A 26,929-nucleotide genomic window follows, 5' to 3' on the forward strand; every position below is an offset into this window, starting at 1 on the left:
AAATGGAATAGCATAATATATTGTCTAAACTAAAAAAAAAATACCTAATGTATGAATTAGAATGAAATATGGCATCATACTATGAAGAACATCACATGATATTTTCAACTACAAAGTTTAATAAACAATTTATCATTGTCAACTAACCACATGACATATTATAAATTCTTTTTGACATAAGCATATCCTACTTGTAAAAATAAGATATATAAAAAAAAAAAAGCTAATTTCATTCTCGAATTTGCCTATACCTATATGAATATAGTTTCCAACACAATACAAAATATCAATATACAAAAACCAATAACATTAAAAAAAAAATAATAATAACAACTCCCTCACACATCTCCGAGGTTACCCATATTTGTTATAGGACCTTTAAACCAATATCGCGCATTCACAATCCAATACGACACCACAATAATAAAAAGACCACCAACAGCAACCGGCGTATAGTTGAGGGTCTGATCCGTAATTGGGTATGCAACAGGCAAAGAAAACAGCACTGAAATGGTGGCCACCCAAAGAACCGCTATCCAACCAATAATCACACCGTATCGCCCTAAATGGAAAGGCCCCGGAGCAAATGATTTACGGGCTAATGTCACCCTAAAAAATATTGGTAAAGCGTACGCAATGTATAACCCAATCACTGCTATTGATGTCATCGCTTGAAATGCCACTATGCTTCCCAAAGACTGCAACAATTGTATCACCACACAATTATGATTCCTTTAGAATTCAAAACACACACAAAAAAGGCATACCAAGTAACTAAATAAATCAATGAAAATACGATTTGTTTTTTTATGACATACCGTAAGGGCCATGCAGAATGATATGAAAGCCGAAAGCCAAACCGCATATATAGGGACCTCATGGTCGTTAACTTTATGCCATAATGATGAAAATGGCATTGCTCCATCTCTTGAAAATGCATAAACCATCCTACCAAATAACATATATATCCACAATTATTTATTTTTTCAAGACACTACTTTATACTTTATCAATACAGGACTTAAAAGTTACCTTGAATTGCTTGTGAGTGAGCTCATGGCACAGAAGAAAATGGCGACAGCAACAACAAGCAAACAAATGATACCACCGGTCCCACTTCCGAATCTACTCTTGAAAGCTTGGTAAAATATCTGGGCAATGGCGTAACCACCCGCATCATTATCCGGGCTTAAAAGGCTTGGAATATCAGTAACTGTGAACGTTATTCCAAGCAAATATCCCCATCCAACAATTATTGATATTCCAATAGAACTAATAATCCCTTTTGGACCATTTATATCCGCACTCTTCGTTTCCTCCGACTGTAACATTAAATAAATAAATAAATAATTCCCAAACATAAACAACTGAGCAGTATCTGACCAGAGATAATAAAGTGAAAGGAAACTAACCATATGAGCAGAGGCATCGTACCCTGTCAATGTATACTGGCTCATAAGCAACCCAATAAGAAAAATGTAGGGTTTGCTACTGATTCCTGCTTCGTTATCTGTGTTAAAATGTGTGAAAACGAATTCGGCGCTTGCTCTTTCTTTTGCTACCACGGGTATGCAAATCATTAGAAAAAAAACACCCAGAATGTTCCAGACAGCTGCGAGTTGACCAAAGAAGGATAGCCATGTGATTGGAAGACTGTTTATGATAGCATGTACTAGAAGAAGGCCACCATGTATTGCAAGAACTATGTATTTAGATGCTACATAGCCACCTCCGTTTTTCCCACCCGTGCTCAGAAGAATGATCACTTCAATCAACTGAGCCAGTGAAAAATTTACACTCGTTGTCACAGCCCACTGCACAAGTACAACTCTTTTTTCAATTTGAAAATAGTCCTAGAAAGTTTAAAGATTAGGGACCACAAGGTTTACCTGTCCTACAATATTATACCTGCAAAAGTAGCCAAAAACAGAGGATATGATTAACCGTTTGCTCAAATATGGATAAAAAAAAATAATACAAGGGGTCCATAACAAAACTATATATGATCATATAATCTCAAAGAAAAGAGTTGTGATACATGACAATTCACAGCACTTTCGTACACACACATAAAGTAAGAACTGTGGGTTGTTGTTAATAACTTAATATTGATTTGATAGTTGATAATATTAAAATAAGTAGTGATAGAGTAATTATAATAATAAGAATACCAGCCAGTGATCCAAGAGGCAAAGGGAGCCCAACTAGGGCCAGCAAGTTTGGCACTCCAATAATAAAGGCCACCGGAAGTTGGGTAAGAAGAACAAATCTCGGCCATTGATAAACCAACAGCCATGGTGAAGGCGCCAGCTACTAGCCATCCATAAACTAACACGACAGGTCCACCAAAATTTAGCCCACTATTGTACAGTGTCGTTATGCCTGTTAGCACCGATATAATCGAAAACGAAAACGCAAAATTTGACAACACCCTGCAATTAATTTTCAAAAATACCCCTAACGCTCAAAATCTGGATCATAGAATCGAGAGAGATGATAAGTAAGGGTTTATGAGAGAGTATTACGAGAGGTCGCGCTTGAGTTCTTGTTTGTATCCCAATTCGTTTAAACGAGAGTGGCCTGAATCTTGTGGGTGTTTTCCGTTTTGAGATTGGATTGAAATAACATTCTGCGAACCCGTCATTACACCAGATAGAAGGAGATTTCAGGGAGAATTGAATTTGTTTCTACTTCTACTATTTGTTGGGTTGGGGTTTCTTAGTAATGATCGGTGGTGTTTTGTTGTTGTGTGATGAGTGGAATTTGTGAATTTGGAAGGTGTTGTTGAGTATGAAAGTCAAAATCTCATTTCATGAATCTTTTGTTTCGTAAGATTGTATCATATTATATTATTATATGTGTGGAATCTTATTTGTTTAATGTTTAATGGTTGTTTTTTTTTTTTTTTATTGGGAGAAGTGAGAGTTTGGTCAAACAAGGAGATGGAGAAGAGGGAGCCACACCACAGGCCAAGTTGACGTGAAGAATCAAAAATTTGAGGTCTGAATATGAATGATTCTGGCATGTGTTGTTGACTATACTACATCATATCATCTTTCGTTAAAAAGAAGAAAATAAATTAGATTAAAGAATTGCGATTCTTCTTTGAATGATCGAGCATTTACTCCTTTTTGGACCCACTAAATTCTCAGGGATAAATGATCGGTTCATGTCCTCCATTAAAGTAGATTTATATTTATCATTCTTTATTAGACATGATCTTTTAATCACGACAGCATGGACATATAATTCGTTTTTTATTCTTGTATGATTTTTAAATATTTTGTTAACAACAATATATTAACAAAATAGATATGTCGTATTATTTAAGATAATATTTAGTTTAATCCATTAATTTTGATGATTGTATTTATTTTTAATCAATTACGTAAGACGGTAAGATATTATGTAAAAAGTAAAAACATTAAACAAAGGAATCGTATGTGGAAGAAAATCAACATCATGTTATACATTTTTTTAATGAGCGTCAAGTAGTAATCGTATATTTGAATTGGACTATCTACAATATATAATATTATCTTTTAAACGTGATGTCGATATATTTTAGTTATATATAGATTCGGTAGGTAATAGTCAAATTGGTACAAGGACTTGGCAAAAAGAAAGAAAAATACATGTTACATTTAATTAAAAAAAATTTCTTAAAAAAAGTTGAATAATGAAGGTTATACAATGTATAAGTATAAATATTTTTTAACCACTTGGATTGTGGTGACTTGTTAAAATATATAAAAGATATAATAGATAATTTATTGATCCGTATTCAAATCCTGACACTACTCAAATATTATGGCTATGAAGGTTCGTCTGTAATGACTCCGGAGCATGAGACATAAGGATGACTAGTCGGTGAGCGAAAGCTGATCCAGAAACCATCGTTAAGAAAGTTTCCTTTCCAAAACAAAAAATATAAACATTTTTTTTAAAGTTGAATATGATTAGGCAATTTTAGTGACACTTCTAAATAGTAAATTAAGTCGTTATTTTGTCAATGACTCCCACTAAGATGCTCTATTTAACCTTTTGGTTTTATTCCAAAACATAATTATTGGGCGACTAATAACGACCACAAATTATCTCCATTATGATCTTTACTTGCTATTTCTATTTGTTCTCTAATGCATATATTCTTATGAGTTACAATAATGCAACTGCATGCTTTGCTGTCCCATTATTTTGATTCTTTTCAAGTTAAACGATTATATATCTAAACTGACAGATATTATCAGGTTTCTTTTATTATCTTTTTTGGCAATATTTTTTGTAATTTTGTTTGTATATTTGAAGTTGTAACATCCCAACTTGAAAATAATATGGTAAAGTAACTTTTTGATCAACTTATATTGATGAAATGCATCCCTTCAAATGTAGTATGGTCCAATCATTGCATTGATTATACACTCGCTCGAGTATAAATGCATTCTCATTCTTCATTTTGCTCGTGGTGGATTTATTATCATTCTTCATTTTCCAACTTTTATAATAAATGGGTTTTGCAATGCACTAAACAAAGAATTTAGTTTTGGTATCTCATTCCCTAATTGATTGATTAAATTCTATGCGATGCAAAAGCCATTGTATATACAAACTCTTTCCAACACATAACAGTGAAATATAATTTTTCCTAATAACTACATTCCTTTCTTAATAATGGCTTGCAATATATTTTAATGTTCTATCAAATATTATTTTCAATCCTAATTGTTGGAACAAGATGGTAATTTAATGTTCCATCAAATATTATTTTCAATCCGGTGTATTCGATACGAGCACCTTTGTGGTTTACATGGACCACGACCACGACGTGCACACCACTCTGGCCAGTCATGGTTGACCGTGATCGTGGTATCTCGTGTTCCAAACGACAAAATGAAACGACCAATGAGTATTCAATTTGCTTCTTTTGGCCGTTGAACGGTCAAATTAAATTAAAAAAAAAAAACTTAATACCTATATAAATAAAATCCTCACATTTCTACTTATATTTCATCAAACTTCACTCTCATTCTAAACCAAAAAACACATGGAAGATTTGGAAGTGTTAAATTTTTTTGACTCGGATGCTTACGGGGAATTCATCTCGACCTTCTTCAATATTGTGCAACATATTCATGATGAAGAAAATTCGAATGTTGCTCGTATAAGGACGGTCGTCAATCGTGATTGTCAATTCATACACGACTTATTGGTACGTGATTATTTCGCCGATAACTATCTTTACAATGAAGACGCATTCGAAGGTCGTTTTCTGTCTAAATAAGACGACATTTTTACGTATTAGTAATGCTTTAGAAGCTCATTATGATATTTTTTCAAACAAAAACCGGTGTTAGAGGAAGAACAAGTTTTAGTAGTATACAAAAGTGTGCGGCTACGCTTAGGTAATTGGGATATGATATAACATTTGATGCATCTGACGAATACTTCAAAGTATCCGAGAGGACCGCAAGTGATTGTGTAAATTGGTTCTGTGCATGTTTATATGAGGTTTTTCATCAAAAATATTTGCGTAAACCAACTTCACGTGATATTGAGCGATTATATTCGGCTCAGAGAGGCATGGATTTCCGGATATGCTTGACAGTCTAGATTATACGCATGTGGCTTGGGGAAATGTCCAAATGCATGACGTGGTCAATTCAATTGAGGAGATATAAGTGAACCACGTATAATCATAGAAGTTATCGCGTCTCAGGATTTATGGATATGACATTCTTTTTTTGGAGTCGCGAGATCTAACAACGACATTAACATTCTTAGTCAGTCTCCACTTTTTAACGATCTTTAGACCGACAAAGTATCTGATATGATGTTCACAATGAATGGATATTCGTACAAATACGGTCACTACGTGATGGGATACACCCAAATTATTCTACACTTTTGAAGGCATCTTCGGTTCCTCGATATGACGTTCACGCCTTTGTTAATAACAAAAATAAGAAAAACATAATAAACGGTCTCTTAATCAATGGTGTATGGAACAAGGAACCAAGTGTGATGAAAGATGAGGTCCTTTGGTTCTTAAAAAATAAGTTTTACCAAAGGTGGCCTTGGAGACCAAAGTTTACAAAAGTGAATTTCAAATCCATCTCACCCGCTGACGCAAACATGTTGGAAGCAGCGTTCTCTGTTGAAGAAATAAAGGTTGCTATTTGGTCTTGTGGTGGTGAAAAAGCCCCGGGCCCAGATGGCTTTTCATATAAATTTATCAAAGACTATTGGGACTTGTTAAAAGAGGATATAATTGTGTTCATTCAGCATTTTGAGAAATATGGTATGTTGGCTAAAGGAGTTGGCTCCTCATTTATCATATTGGCTCCAAAAAATAAGAATTCGTTGAAACTGGGTGATTATCGTCCCATAAGTTTGATTGGATGTTTATATAAGATAATCTCCAAGATACTTGTTATTTGACTCAAAGTGGTTATCGGGAAGATCATTAGAGAGGTGCAAACAACATACGTGGAAGGTAGGAATATACTGGATGGACCCCTTACTGTGAATGAAATATGCTCATGGTCGAAGAAAACAAAGCGAAAAACCTTAATGCTTAAAGTCGATTTCGATAAAGCCTTTGACTCGGTGAGTTGGGGTTACTTGGATTCGATTCTCTTGCGATGAACTTCTGACACAAATGGCGAACATGGATTAAAGGGTGCTTACATGCATCTAGGGTTCTGGTCTCGTAATGTAATCAAGAAATTCAAATATGACCCACAGTGTCTCAATGGGTTCTCACCAAATGTTAGACGATGTAGATTACGGAGCACGAATGTATGCTTTTATATTCGTAATGTCGTAGGGTCTAACGAAGTGGAAGGAAACGGGGAGCTACTATTGCCAACCATGAGTATTGTGGGTTGAAAGATCGATACAAAGGAGAGCATTCAACTAGAAGGAGAAGCCAATTGGACGAAGAGAGAGATAGACGGAAACAATCAACATGAATATGTTTTTTCTCTTCAATTGAAATTAAAGGCGCAAAAATTTATCATTTCTCCACAAATGAATATATGGAATCACAAAAGAATATACTTTGTTCTCGCGTTCTCAACCTTTTTGGTGTTCTCATTTGATCCTACTCCTATATATATATATATATATATATATATATATATATATATATATATATATATATATATATATATATATATATATATATATATATATATATATATATATATATATATATATATATATATATACACTTTAACACCATTGTCATCTTCCCCTACTAGTGGATCGTCCGTGAAGGACACTAATACCTTATTCCCAAGTTCAACTTAAGGAGGAAAAAAATAGACGGAAATTAAAAGAAACTAAAAAAAAGTTGTGTTCTCTAGTTTCGGTAATGATAGGAAATTAAAAGAAATAGAATGGAAACTTTCTCTCCTAACTTTCTTTTAATATTAAAGGATTTGAAGTGAAATGAACAAAATCTTTGATTTTTATTTCAATGTTCTTTAACTCCGAAACACAAAATATAATTTTCTTTCATGGGTTGATATAAAGTCTTTCTTGTAGAGTCATTTAGTAAATGTCATAGTATTCACCTTCCCAACATCCCATGGAATCAGCAAATCAAACCGATGAAATACAAGTTTGCGCATCAAATAACATCGTCAATGCATTTTATATTATAACCAAATATTCAATAAATATCAAAATGTTTCTAACCCAACGGAATCAGTTGTTTATTATTATTATTATTATTATTATTATTATTATTATTATTATTATTATTAGTGTTCAAGTCTCATAAGTGGATTTAATAAGTGGATTTAACAGTAGTTTATGATTAAATTAGTTTTTCGTTCCAAAAAATACAAACTAAAAATCCTTAACACTTTTATATTGAGCTGAAGACGAATATACCCAATCAGAACAGCCTTAGCAAATTGATTTAAAAATTATGATTCGATTCTGTATACGCCTTTATGATAATCGAATGTATTTTGGATTTAATAATAGATGATCTTAAGTTTTATAACATGTAATACAGTCATAAGCATGTTTGTTTGTTTGATGTTTTCTTTGGGTTATTTGATAATAATATTAATAAATAATGATGACAACCATTCGAATTTATTATATTATATTTGATATCGTTAACAGATGTATTTTGGAAATATCCATTTTTTTAAATTAAATTTGATATGAAAGGATTTATATAAACTTAAATTATCATTTAAAAGTACGATTTATTCATGAACCTGTATTCTGTCTTACATCCTATTTTTTTAATTATAAAATGTTTATTATATAATTTAAAATGTTGATATAAATAAAATTTCATTTTCAAGATTTTATTTAATTTAAACTCAAGAATTTCCTTCACATTGCTTTGGTTTATAACATTGTATTGTTGCTTGACCTTTAGTATTTTTAACTTACAATTATAAAATCGTGTGTGAAATGAAAATGTATAATAAATATTTCATGAAAAGGACTCCTTAACAATCACTTTTGGCGATTTCAAGGACCACAAATGTTGGGCAGCTAACGTTTTAATATATCGATTCCTGATTATAAAATTGAAATTTTAAGCGTGAGGAACGTGTGCAAACAGTGTCCACTAACATTGTCTTTTTCTATTCATTAAAAAAGGAGTTACAAACTACAATGACAAAATTTTGCTTTCCTTTTTAGCCTTTTTATAATTATCAAATATTTATATACTAAAGCAAACGGTAAATTTCATTTTAGCCTTTATATTTTTGCAAAAAAATATAATTGCATATTTACATCAGAGTTTCTTCTGAGTGGTTAAAGCTTTGAATTCTATAAAAACAACTATTCGTTTATGATTACCTTTTTAACAAGTAATACAAATGACCTACAAGTTCAAAATTTTGCTATTTTCGAATTAGATATGAATTTTGACCTGTCTTTTTTCTCAAAAAAGTAAATTTGAAAATTGCCGTTTCTGAAAAGAAAAAAAAATAGTTTGAAATATTGAACTTCTTTCTTTTCAAAAAATAGGTTCGAAAATCCATATATAGTCTCAAAAATTAAACTAGTTTTCATGAGTTGTGATGTTTTTTCTAATTCCTTCTTTAACATTTTTAAGAGTTAAACAAATTAAATGATGATAATTCTTTTTCTTTTAAATCAATATTTTCTAATCTTCTTAAATATCTTTAATATTTTAAAAGATACATAACTTAATAAATCCCAATCGAGAAACCAAAACAGAACCTAAAAATAATAATAATAATAATAAATAAAAAATCAAAACCAATAAAAGAACGAAAAACCCAAATTCACAAAATTATAAAGTTCTGTCTAATATACTAATAGGCCTCAATAGTAAATTCTAAGGATAAAACTTAAAAGGGCCCAATTTCTCAAAACCATTCTCCCGAACTAATTCAGGTATCTTCTTGCTCCAACCTCCAACCATTATTTTAAATTTTATTGAATTATTTTAAATTTTAATAAAGGGTCCACAATCAACCACCCAACATGCTACTACTTTCTAGTTTCTAGTTTCTATATCGACATATATTGTGTCATTCATGTGCAACTATCTATATAGTCTATACCTAATATGAAGGTGGAATAAATAAATAAATAAATAAATAAACAACAGAAAAATGAGAAATATTAATGGCAGTTATAAAAAGTACTAACCAACCAGTGAGCCACGAAGCAAAAGGACCCCAGTCATTGCCACAAAGCTTTGCACTCCAGAAATACAGCCCACCCGCTGTAGGGTAAGCAGAGCAAATCTCGGACATCGATAGGCCCACCAACATCGTAAATAGGCCCGCTATTAGCCATCCGTAGACCATACTTACTGGCCCACCAAATGCGAGCCCAGTACTATACAATGTTGTTATCCCCGTGATTACAGAGATGATTGAAAAAGTTACAGAAAAGTTGGAGAGTAACCTACATATGAAATTGACAGAGGATTTAGATAGAGTTTTTGAAATCAACTGAAAAATTAATCCTACTCGTTAGATCCGAAAATCTTAATGGAAGCATGTATGTAATCTTTTTTATTGTTTAACATTCTTTTAACCAGATTCGGGATTTTAAGATCTAAAAGTTATGCTTCTGCATTTTAAATCCACTTATTAAAAATAACTAACAAAAATTTGATATATAATAAAAAAGAAACGCAAAGTATGCTGTGTTGAGTATTTGGATGAAAATGATAAAGTAACTGAGTTTGCCCCAATATAAATTGCTATATTTGGATCTCACCTTTTTTCTATTGTCCGATCAATCACCAAGAATATGACAACTGACAAAATCTATTAAGTATATTGTTGAGGAATTATTAGTTGTAGATTAGTTGCAAAAGTTTCACTAACTCAACATAATTTGTTCATGAATTTGCTCTTATGAGAACCTTGGGGTATGAATGCTTCAAATAGCAGTTAACAAGAAATAGCTGATACACTTTTTATAAAACTCAAGAACACCTACAACAATGGCAGATTTTTAAGTGGTTAACTACATGATGCGATACCAGGATTTGTTTGATTGATTTATTTTCATTAATTGTAGAATAACTGAAATTGTTTGAGTGTTGTATTACCAGAATACAAGGATGAAATTCAACGAATTACCGGAAAAAACTCGATCTGCTATCGAAAATACAAAAATATAGTAAAAAAGCCATTTCGGGAAAATCAAATATCTTTTCTATAGCTTTCTCGAGATTTCAAAATCCACAAATTGAATACTCATCAAATCTACCAATGCGATTCATAAAACAACGAGCTTCAGCAAATTCAAACTTGAAATTTGTTATCGCATTTATAAATATCGGATGACCTAACTTTTCAAAAACAAAGAGGCATAAATTCAACTGCTAATAACATCAAAATGAGTTCATTGTAAGTTCATATATGGAGGAGATTGATGACGATAAGGAGGGCGTATAATTACTTACGAGAGACTGCGATTTAGTTCTTGCTTGTAACCGAGCTTATTCAACTTTGAATCATCGCCGGAGCCGACGATTTCCTTACTAACTCCGGCACCATCACGAAGCCGGTGATAGGAACCTGCATCATCTCCATAAGTTCCGAGCCTGTTTTCCATTTTTCTAAATTTTGTTTTTCGGAACAGGTGAAGGGTGTGTGTGTTGGTTGTTTTTAATGTGACAGCAGAAACTGACTGGTTGAGAATATATCCGTGTCAAATTAAATAATACTATTAAATTTTGGTCGTGTCAAATTATATAATATTATTATATTTTCGTCACTATATATAATGTAAATTAAATTATGATAATTATACGATCTGATATTGAAAAAAAAAAAAAAAAAAAGCAAATGACCATAACTTCGTTTATTAATTTTCAGGATTAAAAAAATAAAAATAGGCATTGGACCAAAATAATATGATTTTTGCAGCTTGATATCTGTAAAAATCTATCAATATATGGAAATATGTTTTTTTTAATAAAGGTATTTTTTTTTTCGCTACAAAACGATGTCGTTATATAGTCTTGTATTAGTGTATGTGAAAATGTGTATACGGTTTGTGAGAAAGTCTTTTATGGGTTGTGAAAATCATAATATGGGCTTGGAGCCTTGGACAACATGTATGTTGTGATCCCAAAAAAAAAATTAATATTTTTGACAAAACTTCAAAAATGGTTCTTGTGGTTTTCGAAAATATCAAGTTTGGTTTCTAATTTACAAAAACCTCATGGATCATCCCTGTTGCTTCAAAACTTTTAACATTTAGTCCTTTCAGCTAACTTCATTACCATTTAGCTGTTAAGTCAGGAATATTTTTATCATTTCACTACACAGGGACCATTTATGAGGTATTCAATTACTTTTTTTAAATAAATAAATAAATAATATTTAATATACAAGGGGTCCCATCCCTCTCTCTCTCTCTCTCTCTCTCTTACGATTCCACACGGTAGCGCCACCTTCCGCCATAAAACCACCACTACCATCACCTCCTTCCCCACCGGAAATCACAACCCAGACACCCATCTTCCATCCCGTTTGATCACTCAAACCCACCCTCAAATACCACCACTTACTGCCTTTTCATTCACGTTTTTCTACTACCCTTCCCTTTTTCCTTCACTACCGAGAAACACCACCACCCGTGGTGTTGTTGTAACCCAAACACCTCATCGAGTGTGGCCTGTTCGAATTGAGAGCCAATCTTCTTCTCCGGGTGTGAAATTATACACTTTTAGTTTTGTGAAGTAACATTTCTTTCAAGTGTTTCATCGAGCACCTGGAGTGCATTGTTCTCCTCCTTCATTTTCTGATTTATTTAGTAAGAGTTATCACTCGTCGCTGTTCCAAACCACCACCATCACCACCTGTGCGACTGTTGCTACTCCACCACCATAAGTCCTCCTAAACCCTTCATAAATAATAAACTCCAGTCGAGTTCCATATTCAAAGCCACGAAAATCGATTTCTTTTTTTTTTCTCCGGTGCGATAACTGAGAACGAAGAAGACGCAGGAGGATGTTTACCTCCTGCATAATCAAACTTGAATACAGAACGAGAGGGAAATCATCGACTCAAAAGAAAAAAAAAACGCAAACGGCCCTTAATTCAATCGAGACTTCTGATTTATGATTAGATTGAAACATAACAAAAAGAACGGTGGGGATGATCTTATAGTAGCAGCAAGTTGTAAGAGGTGGTGATGCTGGTCCACAGTGGGCCTCACAGTGGCAGCTCCACTGCCTCCATCGTTTTCTTCTGGGTTTTGTTGATAGCTATAGAAGTGGGAGAGGATGAAAGGTGTTAGGGTATATTGGAGGTGGTTTTCGGATTTATGGAGTGGCAGAAAATGGTGGCAATGCTCGGTGGAAGAAGGGTGGCTGGATTATGACGGGGAGCTCTGGCAGCCTCGTGTTATCGATTTCTTCTTGTTGTTTGGTGTATATGAAGGGAAGGGGAAGCGAGTTCGGAGGTGGAGGAAGCTTGCCAGGCAGTAGTGCATTTTTTGGTGGGAAGAAAAGAGGTGGCAGGAGGGACTCCGGTGGTTGCTGCCATCGTTTTATCTTCTGTTTTGGAGGATATGCTGACGAGGGGAAGGGTTGGCTGGAGGTGTTGATGATCAGAAGGGGTTATATGGTGGTGTATTGTCGGTTTATGGGGGGGGGGGGGGGGGGGGGGAATGGTGGTTTGTGATGGTTCTGGGTAGTGTTGGGAGTTGGGAGTTGGAGAGAGAGAGAGAGAGAGAGAGAGAGAGAGAGAGAGAGAGAGAGAGAGAGAGAGAGAGAGAGAGAGAGAGAGAGAGAGAGAGAGAGAGAGAGAGAGAGAGAGAGGTGGGACCCCTTTAAATTTAATGTATTTTTCTTTTGTTTTTTCAAAAAAAATAGAAAACTTCATAAATGGTCCCTGGGAGTTAAAATAACAAAAATACCCCTCACTTAACGGTAGAAAGCTGACAGAGTTAGGCGGAAGGATCAAATATTAAAAGTTTTGAAACCACAGGGACCATCTGTGAGGTTTTTTGAAATTAGGGACTAAACTTAATATTTTCGAAAACCACAGTGATCATTTTTGAAGTTTTGTCAATATTTTTTTCGATTTTCACTAATGGTAGGAAATTTTCTCTGAAAATATCATATGGGCTACGAAAAGTCTTCGCAAAAATGGTCGCAAAGCAACGATGATCTACGAAACTGTACGTGTTCACAATTTTATATTTTTTTGTTTTATTTGTGTAACTACTAAGATTTCCGTAGGTTCGTGTGTGAAAATCTATAATTTTTTTTTGAATAGAACTGAAACTTTTGTATGTATGATCTCGAAAAATCTCATTTATTTAAGAAAATATATATTTTCTTATAGATTTAAGATTTTCGTAGGTATGATATCTGAAAATCTTACATCTTAGATTTATGTAGGTACGTGTTGACGATTTTTATACGGTTTTTTGCATTATTTGTCCAAGTTTGAGATTTTTACAGGCATGAAATTTTGATATTTTTCCTAACGTTTGTCTGAAAAAATTGGAATAATATATGAAACTCTACATTTTCTCATACAAATATGAGATTTTTGCATGTAGGATCCGCAAATGCAAATGAACATCAACTCTACTCCAAATCGATGATGGTGAGACTTAAGTGATTAAGGGGAGTTCTAGGTTGCTATTACTAGGCAATATATAGACAACACGGTTTTCCGAGAGATGTATATGGTAACTAAATTATGCAAAGGTGTTCCTATGAAGGTAAACATTTTTCTATGGTGAGCCGTGTTTGATTGTTTACCAACTCGCCTAAACCTTTCAAAAAAAAAAATTAGACATGAAAAATATATTTTGTCCGATTTGTAACCTGAGAGTGGAATCTAGTAACCATGTGTATGTTCCCATGTCAAATTTCTTCGGCTATTTGGAGACTAATTGAGAGGTGGTGTGATATTTGATTCAACATCGTTATGAAAATACGAGAATGGCTTTTGAAGCTCGATGATGCAACAATAGTTCGAAAAAATAAGGAAAGATTGGACGTGGTGATGCTTACTACGTGATAGATGATTTGAAAGTTTCAAATAATGTTATGTTCGATTCTTGCACAATGCGGAACAACATTATTTCTGATAATTTTGTTTTACTTTCATTTTTTTGGTTTAAGCATAAATGCTCCAAATATGTATGCTAACAGGTTGTTAAAATCTCTTTATAATTTTCCTTCTAGTAATTTATTAGAAGTGTAAATATATAGTTTTTTTGTCATTGTTCGCAAAGAATCTCATATATGTATGAAAAAGTAATTAATAAATTATTTTCTAGTTATTTTTAACATTTTATTTGTATATGTAGCATAAATACATATTTAGTGGTCATAAATGTAAATGTAAAGACCAATACGGGTAATGTTAGACGGAAAGTAGAGCATTTAACAGGAAGACCACTTGAGTTATGATGGAGAATATGACAAATAAGCATACTATTGGATGATTACATATTTAATGACCAGATGAGTACACTACTAGATTAATTTAAATCAATAAGAACACGAATCTATACAGAAGAAGAAATGGTGGAGAAAATGACATACGAAATCAAAAACAAATGTTCTATTTATCAGGTTGTTTGATAAAACAAAAGCATTTAGCGTTGAATGATTTCAATTTTTTAATGCTTCCGAAAATACATAGTTCTTTAAACCATTTAGCGGTCGTTCATAAACTGTATAAAAACATTAAGTACCAAAATATTCAGAGACAACTGCTGGTTCCATTTAGAAGTTATCAAAAAATCCTAAATCGAAAAATTGTTATGAAAGACAAAATATTGTCCTAACTCTTAACACTACTCTTCATTGGAGTAAGTGCAATAAAAAATGTTCACGTACTTTCTATATTAGAGATGAAGATTGGGTAGGGTCACATCGGACATGATTGGCTCTGTCAATACAGTGTGAGAAGTTTGTGGGGGTTGTTTTCCCCGAAAGATGGCAATAACAATAAGAAAATGAGATTAAGATGGATGTGCAGTTTTCTATAATGGGCATGAATTATTAGACAAGTATTCCTTTGAATTAAGATATTATTTGCCATAGAGTATAAATTGCCCAAGGTTATAATAAAACGAATTATAGCGAGTAATAGTGAACAACTAAAATCAATTATTCACGTATCATTAACAAAGCACATGTGACATGGGCGGATGGGCCATGGCTAATCACAAAAGATGTAACCCTTACACTTTTTTTAACTTCTATTATAAAATAAAGGCTAAATTACACGAATGGTAGTCTAAATGTATATATAATCTTTATTTTTAAAAATTAACTCAAATCATTTATTATATTATAAAAGATTTATTATATCATAAAAGGTTGCACCTTACATTCATTCTTAGTTTAAATTTGCACGTTTTATTTTTAAAAGATGAAATGAGAAGAACGTCCTTTTTAATTTCTTTTTAAATTTTCTAATTATTATTAATTATTAAAAATATATTTTAATCATTTAAAAGAGAACTCTCTCTTTCTCTCTTGTTTAAGAACCATATCCACAACTACCATCGGAAAATCTGCACTACCACCGAAAACGTGTATAACCACTATCAGAAACCCCTCTTCCTTGCCTCTTTCTCAACAAGCCCCACCACACTAAGAGTGTTCGGTATGGGACCAACGAGAAGCAACGCGTTTGACGTGGCTCGACCGCAATGGCTGCATAACGGGGGAACACTGCCCCCGTGCTCGTTGCAACTCGTTGAAGGCGCATCTCGTTGGCGTGACGACGGGAAGAAACGGATCTTTTGACCGTTTGATGCAACGGTTTTTAAAAAAAAATATATATTAAAAAAACCAATTTATTATCCTATAAATACCTCTTATTTTCTTTTAAAATTTTCACACTTTCTCTTCTCCTTTCTACATACTTTCAATTATCTTCAAAAAAAATATGGATCCTTTCGACTCGTCCGATGATTCAGATGACGATATTTTCTTTAGGATGATGTATCATTCTTACACTACAGACTTGCTACAATCAGATTCAGCCCCGCTATTAACAAGACGTGCGATGTTAAACAGAAATCGCGAGGAAGGACACGAACATCTATATCGCGATTACTTTGCGGATAACTGTGTATACAGGGCGAAGGACTTCAAAAGAAGATTTCGTTTGAGTAGGAATGTGTTCTTACGAATCGCCAACGCCTTGGAAAGCCGATATCATTTCTTTACTTTATTTTTATACAAAATAAATAAAAATGTACTACATGTTTCTTTAATTTTACAACATATGCAATATATTTTTAAACTGTAGTTAATTTATGTTTCGGTACGAATTTTTTTCAATTAAGATATGATGCTAGAGGTAGACGCGGGTTTACAACGTTGCAGAAATGTGTTGCGACTATTCGTTTAATGGCTATGAGGGAGTCACCCGACACCATGAACGACTATATGAGAATGTCCGAAAGAATCGCAAGAGAGAGTTTGTATACGTTGTCAAATGGTGTTGTTGAAACTTTTGGTGACGTGTATTTGCGGAAACCTTTGTTGCATGATTTGCAAGAATTGTATGCGGCGCATGAAGAACGCCATGGGTTTCCCGGAATGATCGGAAGCATTGATTGCACACACTGGAAATGGAAAAATTGTTCGGTAGCATGGAAAGGGCAATATGCAAGTGGTCATCACGGATCACCTTCTTTGGTGTTAGAGGCTGTCGCTTCTCAAGATTTATGGATTTGGCATGCATTTTTTGGGGTTGCGGGTTCCAACAACGACGTCAACGTTCTTGATCAGTCGCCAATATTCAACGATCTTTTGAATGGAAAAGCCCCGGATGCTCCTTTCACGGTGAATGGAAACGAATACAAATATGGGTATTACCTTACAGATGGAATATATCCTCAGTATTCCACATTCGTGAAGGCATTCCGCCACTCGGTTGAAGAACGAGACAAATTTTTTAAGAGAAGACAAGAAGGACCACGTAAGGATGTGGAACGTGCTTTTGGAGTGCTGAAGGCGAAGTGGCATATAGTCGAACATGCAGCACGACCATTGGATTTAGAAACTTTACGATATATCATGTATGCATGTATCATAATGCATAACATGGTAGTAGAAGATAAAGGGCAAAATATTGCACATTATATCCTAACGGAGCCCAGACACGTTCAGTTTCAACCAGGAACATCAGATTATTTGTATCGCGTTGTTGACATTCAGGACGTAAATAAACACATACAACTTCGAGAGGACTTGGCGGATCATATCTTCTATGGTAACAATAACGATAACGAATAGCGTTGTATTTTTTTTTTTTTTTTTGAATTTGGATGTTATTTCTTTTTTTTTTTTGTTTGTTTTTGGATATTATGTGTAATTTAGTCTATATGTTAATTTTAATTTTTAGAAATTTTTAATTGTTTTTTATACTTTTTAAACATTATGTTTTATTTATTTTTAATTTAAAAAAATATTTGTCTCAATTTAAAAAAAAAATCGAAATAAATAAAATAAATTATAAAATGGAAAAAAAGTTGGTGTCATAACAAGATATAACATGTTGCTCATTTCCTCACTTGGTGTTATAACACCATTGATGATGTGGCATGTGACGTGGCACCAAAATGGTGTTGCATTTAGTTGCCCACACCTTATGGTCTAAATCAAATGATACCATCCAAAAACAAAATGAACCAGAAATCAAAATCCAAAACTCAAGCTACTACCAAAAAATACGCATATGCAAAATTGGAAATTTTGAAACCTTAATGCTTTCCTGTTTGAGAGTTTAGCAAAATCAAAACATGGTTTTGTAAATCCTGAACCCTATCGTGAACCATGATCTTCCCAGGCTTGCAGGTATGTTGGTGATGGTTTCGAGTTGCAGAGAAAGAAGCTTAAAAGGTTTTCTTTTTTCTGGGTGTATTTCACATCAAATGAGGAAGAATGGGGTGATGGTAGCCTCGGCAGCTCCGCGCACACAACCTCGATCTCACACCCAAATGACCAGTAGACTCAAAACCCTAGCTAGGTGATGTCAGGGTAGGGGTATGCAGCGACAAAGTGGTTTTAGCGATGCTGACGCTAAGGTTTGTAGTGGTGGTGAGAGGTTCAGGGTCTCCGGAAAATGCTTGAAAGATAAATAAAGGAGAGTGAGGAAGAGTCGTCAGAGCAACCCCGAATCCGCCTTCGATCCATCGTAGCCTTTTTGACGAATGCTTTCTAGTGCGGTGTACGACGGGGTTTCACATTGGACCAAAGAAAGTGTTGAGAGTTTCATGATCCACCATATTTCTTTCAATAGAATTGGATCGGGAAAGAAAGAAAACATGGAACAGAGAAAGTAGGGGGGGGGGGGGGGGGTAGGTTGGTTGGAGAGTTTTTTTTCTTTGTTTCTTTCTTTTTTTGAGTTAAAAAATATTTAATAAGTAAAAGAAAATTAAAAAAGAAATTATTAAGGGTCAAATATTCTTTTTATGTACGAAATGGTGAACTTTGCAAGTTTAAACAAATGAGCAGACGATCCGAATTAAAATTTTAAAATATGGACTGAACGTGTATTTTGTCACCGACAAGAAACAATTCATATAATTTACCCTAAAATAAATATTAACTTAACAATTTTGAGAAAGATCTTTTGTTTCACAAGTTCTTTTTTCACAAACATGGTGAGTACTTAGTTAAAGGTTGTGCTATAAGTATTCTCATTAACCATTTTTACCCTTAAGATCAATCAAATCAAAATTTTGACATTTGATTTGATATTTTTTTTTGTTCTTTGTTGTTTTTTTTTTTGTTTTTTAATTTTGTTTTTTTGTTATTTATTATTATTATTATTATTATTATTATTATTATTATTATTATTATTATTATTATTATTATTATTATAAATTTTACACAAAATTTTAACATCCGGACGACAATATAAATTTGAACGTCTATTTAAAATCGGTTTTTAAATATTTTTTATATTTTAATATTAATATTACTATTGTTATAAATTTCGAACAACATTTTATAAATCGGACATTATAAATTTGAATAGTTATATAAAATCGAAAGCATTGTATAGGGCTCAACTAAATGTTTTCAATCCACATAATGCACCACGCAATTGTAATACCGTACCAATTAATATTCATAATTAATAGGGACAAACTTAACTTTTGTTCAAATTTTATATAGTCGTTCAAATTTATAATGTTCGATTTATAAATTGTAGTTCGTGATTTTTAATAATAATAAAAATAAAAATATTAATATTAACATATAAAAAAATATTTAAAACCCGATTTTATATAACCGTTCGAATTTATAATGTCGTCCGAATGTTAAAATTCTGTGCGGATTTTATAACAACAATAATAATAATATTAAAATATAATATTAATTATAATAATAATAATAATAATAATAATAATAATAAATTAAAAAAAGAATTAAAAACAACAAAAAACAAAATACGAGGGAAAAAAAATCAAATCAGGAGGGTGGAATTGGAAAATCAAGAGGGGGTACTTAGAGCATCTCCAACCCTACCCTATTTATTCCCCATTTTGGGGGATATGAATAGTATTATATCAAATATGGTGTTATACTATTTATTTCTCCCAAAATGAGGATGAACTTTGCGTTGTCGGTTTTAGTCCCGCTGTTTATATATTTATACATTTCTAGTTCATTTTTACCAAGTAATTATAATTTAAATATAATATTTAATACATATAATATTTTGTTATATAATAAATTATATTAATTAATTATAAATATAAAGTTTGTTTTTTGTTCATCAAATTTGTATAAAAATTTAAATATATATTGAAATTTTAAAAAACGATAACGTATTTTACAAAAAAATTATAATTAAAAGTGTATGTTTGATATTTATATAAATGCATGTATAATATTTACTTAAAAGTGTGTATGTGTAATATTATTTTATAAATACATGTATGATATTTATTTATAAGTTTATTATACATATAATCTTTTGTATTTAATATTAATGTAATGAAAAAAAAAACATAGATTGTATATTTATTAAAACTAAATTAGTAGAGGAATATATTTGACAATCTATGTAAGTTGTAATAATTGAATATACTAGGAATATACTTTTTGAGGGGTAAAAATAAGATAAAAAGTGAAGTAGGGTTGGAGATGAAACACTATTTATCCCATTTTTTACTTATTTTTTGGGGTGAATGGAGATGGATTGGAGATGGTTTTATAGAAAACCCAAACAAAAAAGCATTGATAACTTATGTCAGAGATGCATACACAAAAGTCAAAAGTATGTACTAGTCAAAGATTTAAAGTGTCATAAATCATTAAGAGTATAAAGGAAACAAGTTCTTAAAATATAACAAGGAACAAGAAACATACATTAAACAAGTTATCTTTTCTCATCGTACATAAAACAATTTCCAGGCAACGAAGAGAAAACAGGTATTTTAAATATGGTGTTATAGATCTTAAATCAACCAAAAAAAATCTAGTATCAGATTCGAGAAGGTTCTGATAACAATTGTTGGATTATTTTAATAACTAAGTCTTTATATGCGGAAGCACTCAAAGGCCAGACCTTCAAACTCGAATCTAGATAAAAGAAAATAAGAGAAGAAGAAGAATGTGTACCTGCTTTCATTGAAGTTTTTGGATCTGAAGAACAAGCTTGATTTTCCAGTTAATCTCAAGATAACTCTAGGAACCCTTTGCAATTAAAAAAAACGAATTTTATAAAGTAATTTTATTCTCTTGATTTGCCCCTCATCACATATATTTATAGATGAATATAAACCCTAATGTGAAAGATGGAAAATATCTTGAAGATTTTAAGTGAAACCGGGAACTCAAGCCATAAAATGGTAAGTGAATATCAGTCCATCAACAATCTTATAAAATGGTCAATGATATATATATATATATATATATATATATATATATATATATATATATATATATATATATATATATATATATATATATATAGTCATTTATAGAATGGTCCTATAATTTTCTAACATGGTTCGCACTTCATAATTTTATAAGAAAAGAAACACTGAGTGACTAATATTTTGCATAATACGATGAACCCACTGTGTCGTGTCAAAATAACAATGTACCCATTGATGATAATGAAGACGATGTTCCAACACATGATATTGTAGCGGACCGTAAATATATGACTCAGTTACATAATGAAATTGTTGAGTAGTTGATGCAAAATATGAAATCAATTATTTTAAAAGACATTGTTATTCTAAAACTAGACTTGTTAATGTAAGACTAATTTGATTGTATGAATTTTATTTTAATGTTGTAAGATTGGAATTGTTAAAATTTTGGTGTTGAAAAACTATTTTAAGTTTGTAAAATCGGTTTTAAATTTCAATTTATTTATGCAAACGTTAAAAAACAAACATATTTCTTATTGCAGACTGTAGAAATTTGGTCTACATCTTATGTTGTAGAGAGTTGCAGATGTGGTCCGCAGACTACAGAAGTTTTGGCTTCGAAAAAACAAACAACACCTTAGTCTTATAAATGTTGAGTACTTGAGTACAACGGTGTCGCCCATATTGTTGCGGAGACCAGCTAGCTTTATAACCTTCTACATGGGTTACATGCCTCAACCACCAAAGAAACGAAAGTGTGTGATAAAGTCAGTGTCATCTATATGTCCTCCAACTCAGTACAACATAAGCAAACCCATCACGATGATATAAACATTCACTTTGGTTGTGATCAAGTTGTTTTTCGACGAGATCGGGTTCTATGTGTTACCTGTAGCTCTTAGTATGTTGGTATTTTCACCGACGGACTTATGAGTCTTAATCCAATTTAAACATCTCAAGCCTATCCTCTCATAAAATTGAAGGTGAATATAGTGGATATAGACAATGTATGGTCAGACCCATGTTAGGCCCATTTTATATTGCCGATTACCTTACTTGCAATTATGTATTTATTCGGTTATACCTAAATAATGTGAAAGATAACTTTTACACGAAAATCATAATCTTGCAATTTTTTCTCTGCAAATGCGGTGTATTATGTTGGTAGTGGTTTCATGGAGACTCGTTTTGTTTACAAAAATACTCGTCCTTTATTTAAGTGGGGTTGTCAATTTTACTTCTAGGTGGGTTTGGCTTTCCCAGATATGGGCTGTCTTCGCAGCCATTTCCATTAACTACTAAGGGTCGAAAACAACAATAAAGAAAAAATCACAGCAACGTTCCGATTGAAAAATATTACAAGAACGACATCCATCCATCATATCCAACAAACCACAAGAAACGAAGAATAAAATTGATATGAAATATTTTTTAAAAGCATGATGGTTTTTACTAAGTTATTTTTGCTCTAGGAGGTTTTTGCCAAGAGATGATTCTTTCATATTAGTTGATACATTATGATTACAAATGAACCCTATTTATATAATCTTCAATAATACCAATATCTTTAAAAACTTTCGAGACAAATTATATCTCCATTTATTGTTTTGATTGAAGAGAGAGAATCACGATGAGGGTAAAAAAGTCGAAACCTTTTTTTAAAATAGATGGACAAAAAAACACAAGTGGAAATATCACCTTGCAAATATCAAATTGACAAAAAAAAAAAAACACCAAAATGTGAGCCACCAACTAAATTCATTAGTCATTCCCAATATAAATCATCATAAAGAGACACATTCAATCTCGAAAATCAAAAACAAGATCCCACAAAAACATCCGGAAAAAGATGCCAAAAACCCTAAACTATATTAATAAATTAAGCTAACTGATCTACATAAGTTACACCATATGTAAGTAGAAAGTCAAACCTCGGTCAACGCCTTCTCCCTCTCTCCATTTCATTCAAAGAATTATCATCCGAAACCCCCATCCCCATCCCACCACGAGAATGCATACGCACATTCTCAATTTCCAATGGAGCCACATTTAAACCATTCACACTCCCCGTTTGCGTCTCATTACTAGACTCTGCTAACATCTGAAAATAAATGTGGGGCCCCCAACCTGTACACACATCAAACCAACTAAAAATTAAATAAAATAACATCAACCGACACACAGTTTCATAATTTAATAAAATTGGAGGGTTTAGGTTTAATTTACCATCAATGTCATAAGGTGGTGGAAAGAATTGTAAGTAGCAAAAAGAAGCAACTGTTAAACCTAAAAGGCCTCCTGCAAATACATCTTGCCAATGATGCCAATAGTCATCAACACGTGAGACGCCTACTAAAGCTGCAATGAGTAAAGGGAAGACAATGATGCAAAGCTTTGCCACGTGGCCTCTTTGGTCAAATGCCCTGATTTTTCCAGCTGTGTACCATGACAGAAAACCAAGTCCAGCAAAGCACCCTGTTTGGAGAAAAACTTATTATTATAAATAAACAATAATGTAATATATGGTTTATGATGTTTTTTTTTTTTATTTTTAAATAATAATAATGAACTTACAAGATGTGTGTCCACTTGGGAAGCTTTTGTGTCCTTCTTTGATAACGGATTTTAATCCAGTACACATCACATTACTTGTAACGGGATCAAAAACCTAACATAATTCAGATCCGTGAGAGATTTCTAGGTAGTGTTTAGCATGATGGAATCAGAGAAGGAATGGAATTGACAATTCCATTCCCTTCATTCCATCATAAGAATTCAGAGAGAGAACTCACTCACCCCTTTGCCATCAGGAAAGCAACGCCAGAAAAAGTCAGGACGAGGTCTCCCAACTGCATCCTTGATTGCGTCAGTCAAAACTCCTGTAACAAGTACTGAAAACAGAAGCCCTAGCACTGCTTGATGAAGATCATAAACATCCTTTCTGATAAAGTAATATATGAGTATGACCACAAGTGGCAATAATATTGCAATAATCTGTGAAATGAAAAACCAAAAACAAATTAGTATGTAAAGATTTTAGAGTTGTATAACATTCATCAAAGACTGCTTACTGGAACAGCCCAAATGGGAACAGTGTTGTCTTGTAAAGGGTATTTTAGGTCATCCATCATTTCTGCTCCAACAAACCGGTGGAATGGTTCTATCACATTCAGAATGATCTCCATGATCACAAGAAATATGAAGACAAACCAATCATGCATGTGAGCCCTTGCCACTTTAGTTCCATGGCTCCTTATAGTATGCGCACCTAATTGGATTTCTGGCATTTCCCCTAAAGTTTATCCATGGTATGAATGAGGATGAGCAATTGAGCATGAACAGAGGAAAATGTATGAAAATTAGTTGTCAACATGAAGCCGTTGATGAAGAAGCAAACACAAACATGAAACATTCGTCTGTTTTTAATTTTCAGTAGTTAATTTTGTGACATGAATTGGTGCGCGAAATGCCGGAACAAAAAAACAAAAATCAAACGACAGCAATCGCCAGAATATAAAAAATGCAATTGCGAATTCTCCAGAGTAGATGGTGAACTCAAATCAGTTACAAACTTACAATCAAGGACATTAGGTACGAATTAGTTCCTCACGACTGAATTAGGTGAAAACCTAACAATTGCTACCTATAATAGCATAAACTGTGGTTCGAGAATTATGTAAAATCAATACAAATGTCCATTTCTAGAGAAGAATCAGTACATAACTTCAAAATCTTAGAGAACTGTAACCGTGATAAAGAATAAGAATAGTTGTAGAGATTCTCGCAACATCGATACCTGAAATAACTTGAGGAATGAGGGAGGAGCGTCTCTAACAAGTCTCTGAAAGTAGGTGACGCGTTCACTGTGTGTGAGAGAGAAAAGCGCAAAAGATAGGGAGAGAGATTGAAAAAACCCCAATGTTGAAACGCCACCGCGGGAAAAGGTGGGGCTCAGGGGCACACAGTTAAAAAGAAGAGACCGATCGAGACTGAAAGATATAGAGCATGCAGAATGCTGGGAAGAGAAAAGAGATAGACAAACAACTTTATCGAAACCAATCAGAAATTGAAGATAAAAAAGTGGCATTCCCCTCCTTTTGTTATCGTGAAGGACAACAAAATTGAAATACATGCTTATCATGCTTTCTTTTTTATTTTTAAAAGGTAAAATTATAAAAATGGTCCCACGGGTTTGATGTTGTTATGGTAGAGTAAACTATAAATTTGTTCCCAACGATTTTATGTGGATTGTAGGATTGAGTCTCAAAACTTTAAAAATTGCATAGGACATCCTTATAATTTATAAATAAGTTTTATTTTGGATTTGATCGTTGGATTTAACAATAATTAGCTTTGGCTGTTAGACCATCCTAGGTCTCACATGATGGGTATATTTGTTTTTTAACTTGCCCATCTCCTCTATTTATTAGCCGGATCATCTACCTTTCATTTTCACTGTCTCCCAATCACTCTACCTCTATACGATCACTTTGTCTCTCATCTTCGACACTTGCATAAGAAGCTTTAAGAACTGATTGAGATGACATCCTCATCTAACATAAGGTATTACATTTTTTCTGTTAGTTTTGCAATTTTTCACAAAATAAAGACAATAAACAACAATTTCACACCAAAAACTAACAAAGTTAAACATTTTCAAAAAAAAAAAACTTGCAAGCTTAAACCTAACAAGAACACCAAAAGTTTCAATCTTAAGGCTTCAATCCTCCTGTTGATCCTTCTCAAGCAGTGCCATATGATCATTCAATCATTCTTGAATGACCTCTGATAGATTGTTGACGGCCAAAAGGAGCACCACATCTTTAACTTGAGATCCAAAGAGGTAAACTTGTATGATAACCCTCTCGATGGAGTATGTGAAACCTATGAACTGCTCCATGAAACGACCCAAAATACGACCCAAAAATTTTTGTTTTAATAATACTAAAAACCACATCATATATAATAAAACCACGTAATGACCAACTCAAATATCATAGTACTGTGTCAAACAAATCTGTATCAATCATAGTAACATCCAAAATAAACTCTCAGGATAAACTGAAGTTGTGGTGTGTGTGATGCCATCATCCCGAGCTCTTCCATTTGCTTGTGGAAGTACCTGAAACCAAAACTGAAACTGTAAGCACGAAGCTTAGTGAGCTCCCCCAAACTACCACATATCATACAATAACACATAAACAACTATTGGGCCTAGCCCACTGCATCAGACTGGAGTCCGAAAACTGCATCGGATCGAAGTCCGAAAGTAACCAGGGCCTTGCCCTCTGCATCGGACCGAAGTCCGGAAACCGCATCGGACCGAAGTCCGGAACTAACTGGGACCTTGTCCCCTGCATCGGACCGAAGTTCGGAACTAACTGAGCATAACATAGCATAGCATAGACATATTAACTGGAATAAGCACATATAATGCAGACTTCATCGGACCGAAGTCCGGAACACATAACACAAGGATATGCTTGAATCATAAAGACAACAAGCACACCGAACTACAGCATCGGACCGAAGTCCGGAACTACTGCTAACTAAATGGGTCGGCATTGTGGCC

The 26,929-nt window shown here is 33.1% G+C and overlaps 2 protein-coding genes across 3 annotated transcripts; both read right to left on the minus strand.

The window, feature by feature from the left end:
• Nucleotides 1-209: 209 nt before the first annotated feature.
• On the minus strand, nt 210-11,153 carry BAT1 (bidirectional amino acid transporter 1). Of its 2 annotated transcripts, none has more exons than XM_078985010.1 (7): nt 10,931-11,153; nt 9,658-9,918; nt 1,890-1,908; nt 1,413-1,814; nt 1,033-1,322; nt 819-948; nt 210-698 (listed from the first exon to the last, which is right to left on the minus strand). In XM_078985010.1, the coding sequence occupies exons 1-7, from the start codon at nt 11,080-11,082 to the stop codon at nt 339-341; spliced, it is 1,614 nt and encodes a 537-aa protein (XP_078841136.1). In that variant the 5' UTR covers nt 11,083-11,153; the 3' UTR covers nt 210-338. The 2 variants fall into 2 exon arrangements, with proteins under 2 accessions (XP_078841136.1, XP_078841138.1); XM_078985012.1 differs by lacking the exons at nt 9,658-9,918; nt 10,931-11,153 and adding exons at nt 2,172-2,432; nt 2,526-2,786.
• An 11,945-nt stretch (nt 11,154-23,098) lies between these two features.
• On the minus strand, nt 23,099-25,291 carry LOC145036550 (lipid phosphate phosphatase 2-like). Its single transcript, XM_078985013.1, has 6 exons — nt 25,154-25,291; nt 24,429-24,649; nt 24,154-24,351; nt 23,932-24,025; nt 23,584-23,832; nt 23,099-23,484 (listed from the first exon to the last, which is right to left on the minus strand). The coding sequence occupies exons 2-6, from the start codon at nt 24,642-24,644 to the stop codon at nt 23,294-23,296; spliced, it is 948 nt and encodes a 315-aa protein (XP_078841139.1). The 5' UTR covers nt 24,645-24,649; nt 25,154-25,291; the 3' UTR covers nt 23,099-23,293.
• Between the last annotated feature and the right edge of the window lie 1,638 nt (nt 25,292-26,929).

Source organism: Lactuca saligna, chromosome 3 (genome assembly GCF_052625555.1).
Source record: "Lactuca saligna cultivar CGN05327 chromosome 3, ASM5262555v1, whole genome shotgun sequence".
Classification (NCBI taxonomy): Eukaryota; Viridiplantae; Streptophyta; class Magnoliopsida; order Asterales; family Asteraceae; genus Lactuca; species Lactuca saligna.

Excerpts from the sequence above, each read along its gene's own strand:
- BAT1 (XM_078985010.1), bottom strand. The coding sequence starts at position 11,082 with ATGGAAAACAGGCTCGGAACTTATGGAGATGATGCAGGTTCCTATCAC. Across the intron at positions 9,919-10,930 it reads GAACTAAATCGCAGTCTCTC|GTTACTCTCCAACTTTTCTG; the intron begins GTAAGTAATTAT and ends TTTCATATGTAG. Across the intron at positions 699-818 it reads CATTCTGCATGGCCCTTACG|TCTTTGGGAAGCATAGTGGC; the intron begins GTATGTCATAAA and ends CAATTGTTGCAG.
- LOC145036550 (XM_078985013.1), bottom strand. The coding sequence starts at position 24,644 with ATGCCAGAAATCCAATTAGGTGCGCATACTATAAGGAGCCATGGAACT. Across the intron at positions 24,352-24,428 it reads TTCCCATTTGGGCTGTTCCA|ATTATTGCAATATTATTGCC; the intron begins GTAAGCAGTCTT and ends TTCATTTCACAG. Across the intron at positions 24,026-24,153 it reads GCTTTCCTGATGGCAAAGGG|GTTTTTGATCCCGTTACAAG; the intron begins GTGAGTGAGTTC and ends GAATTATGTTAG.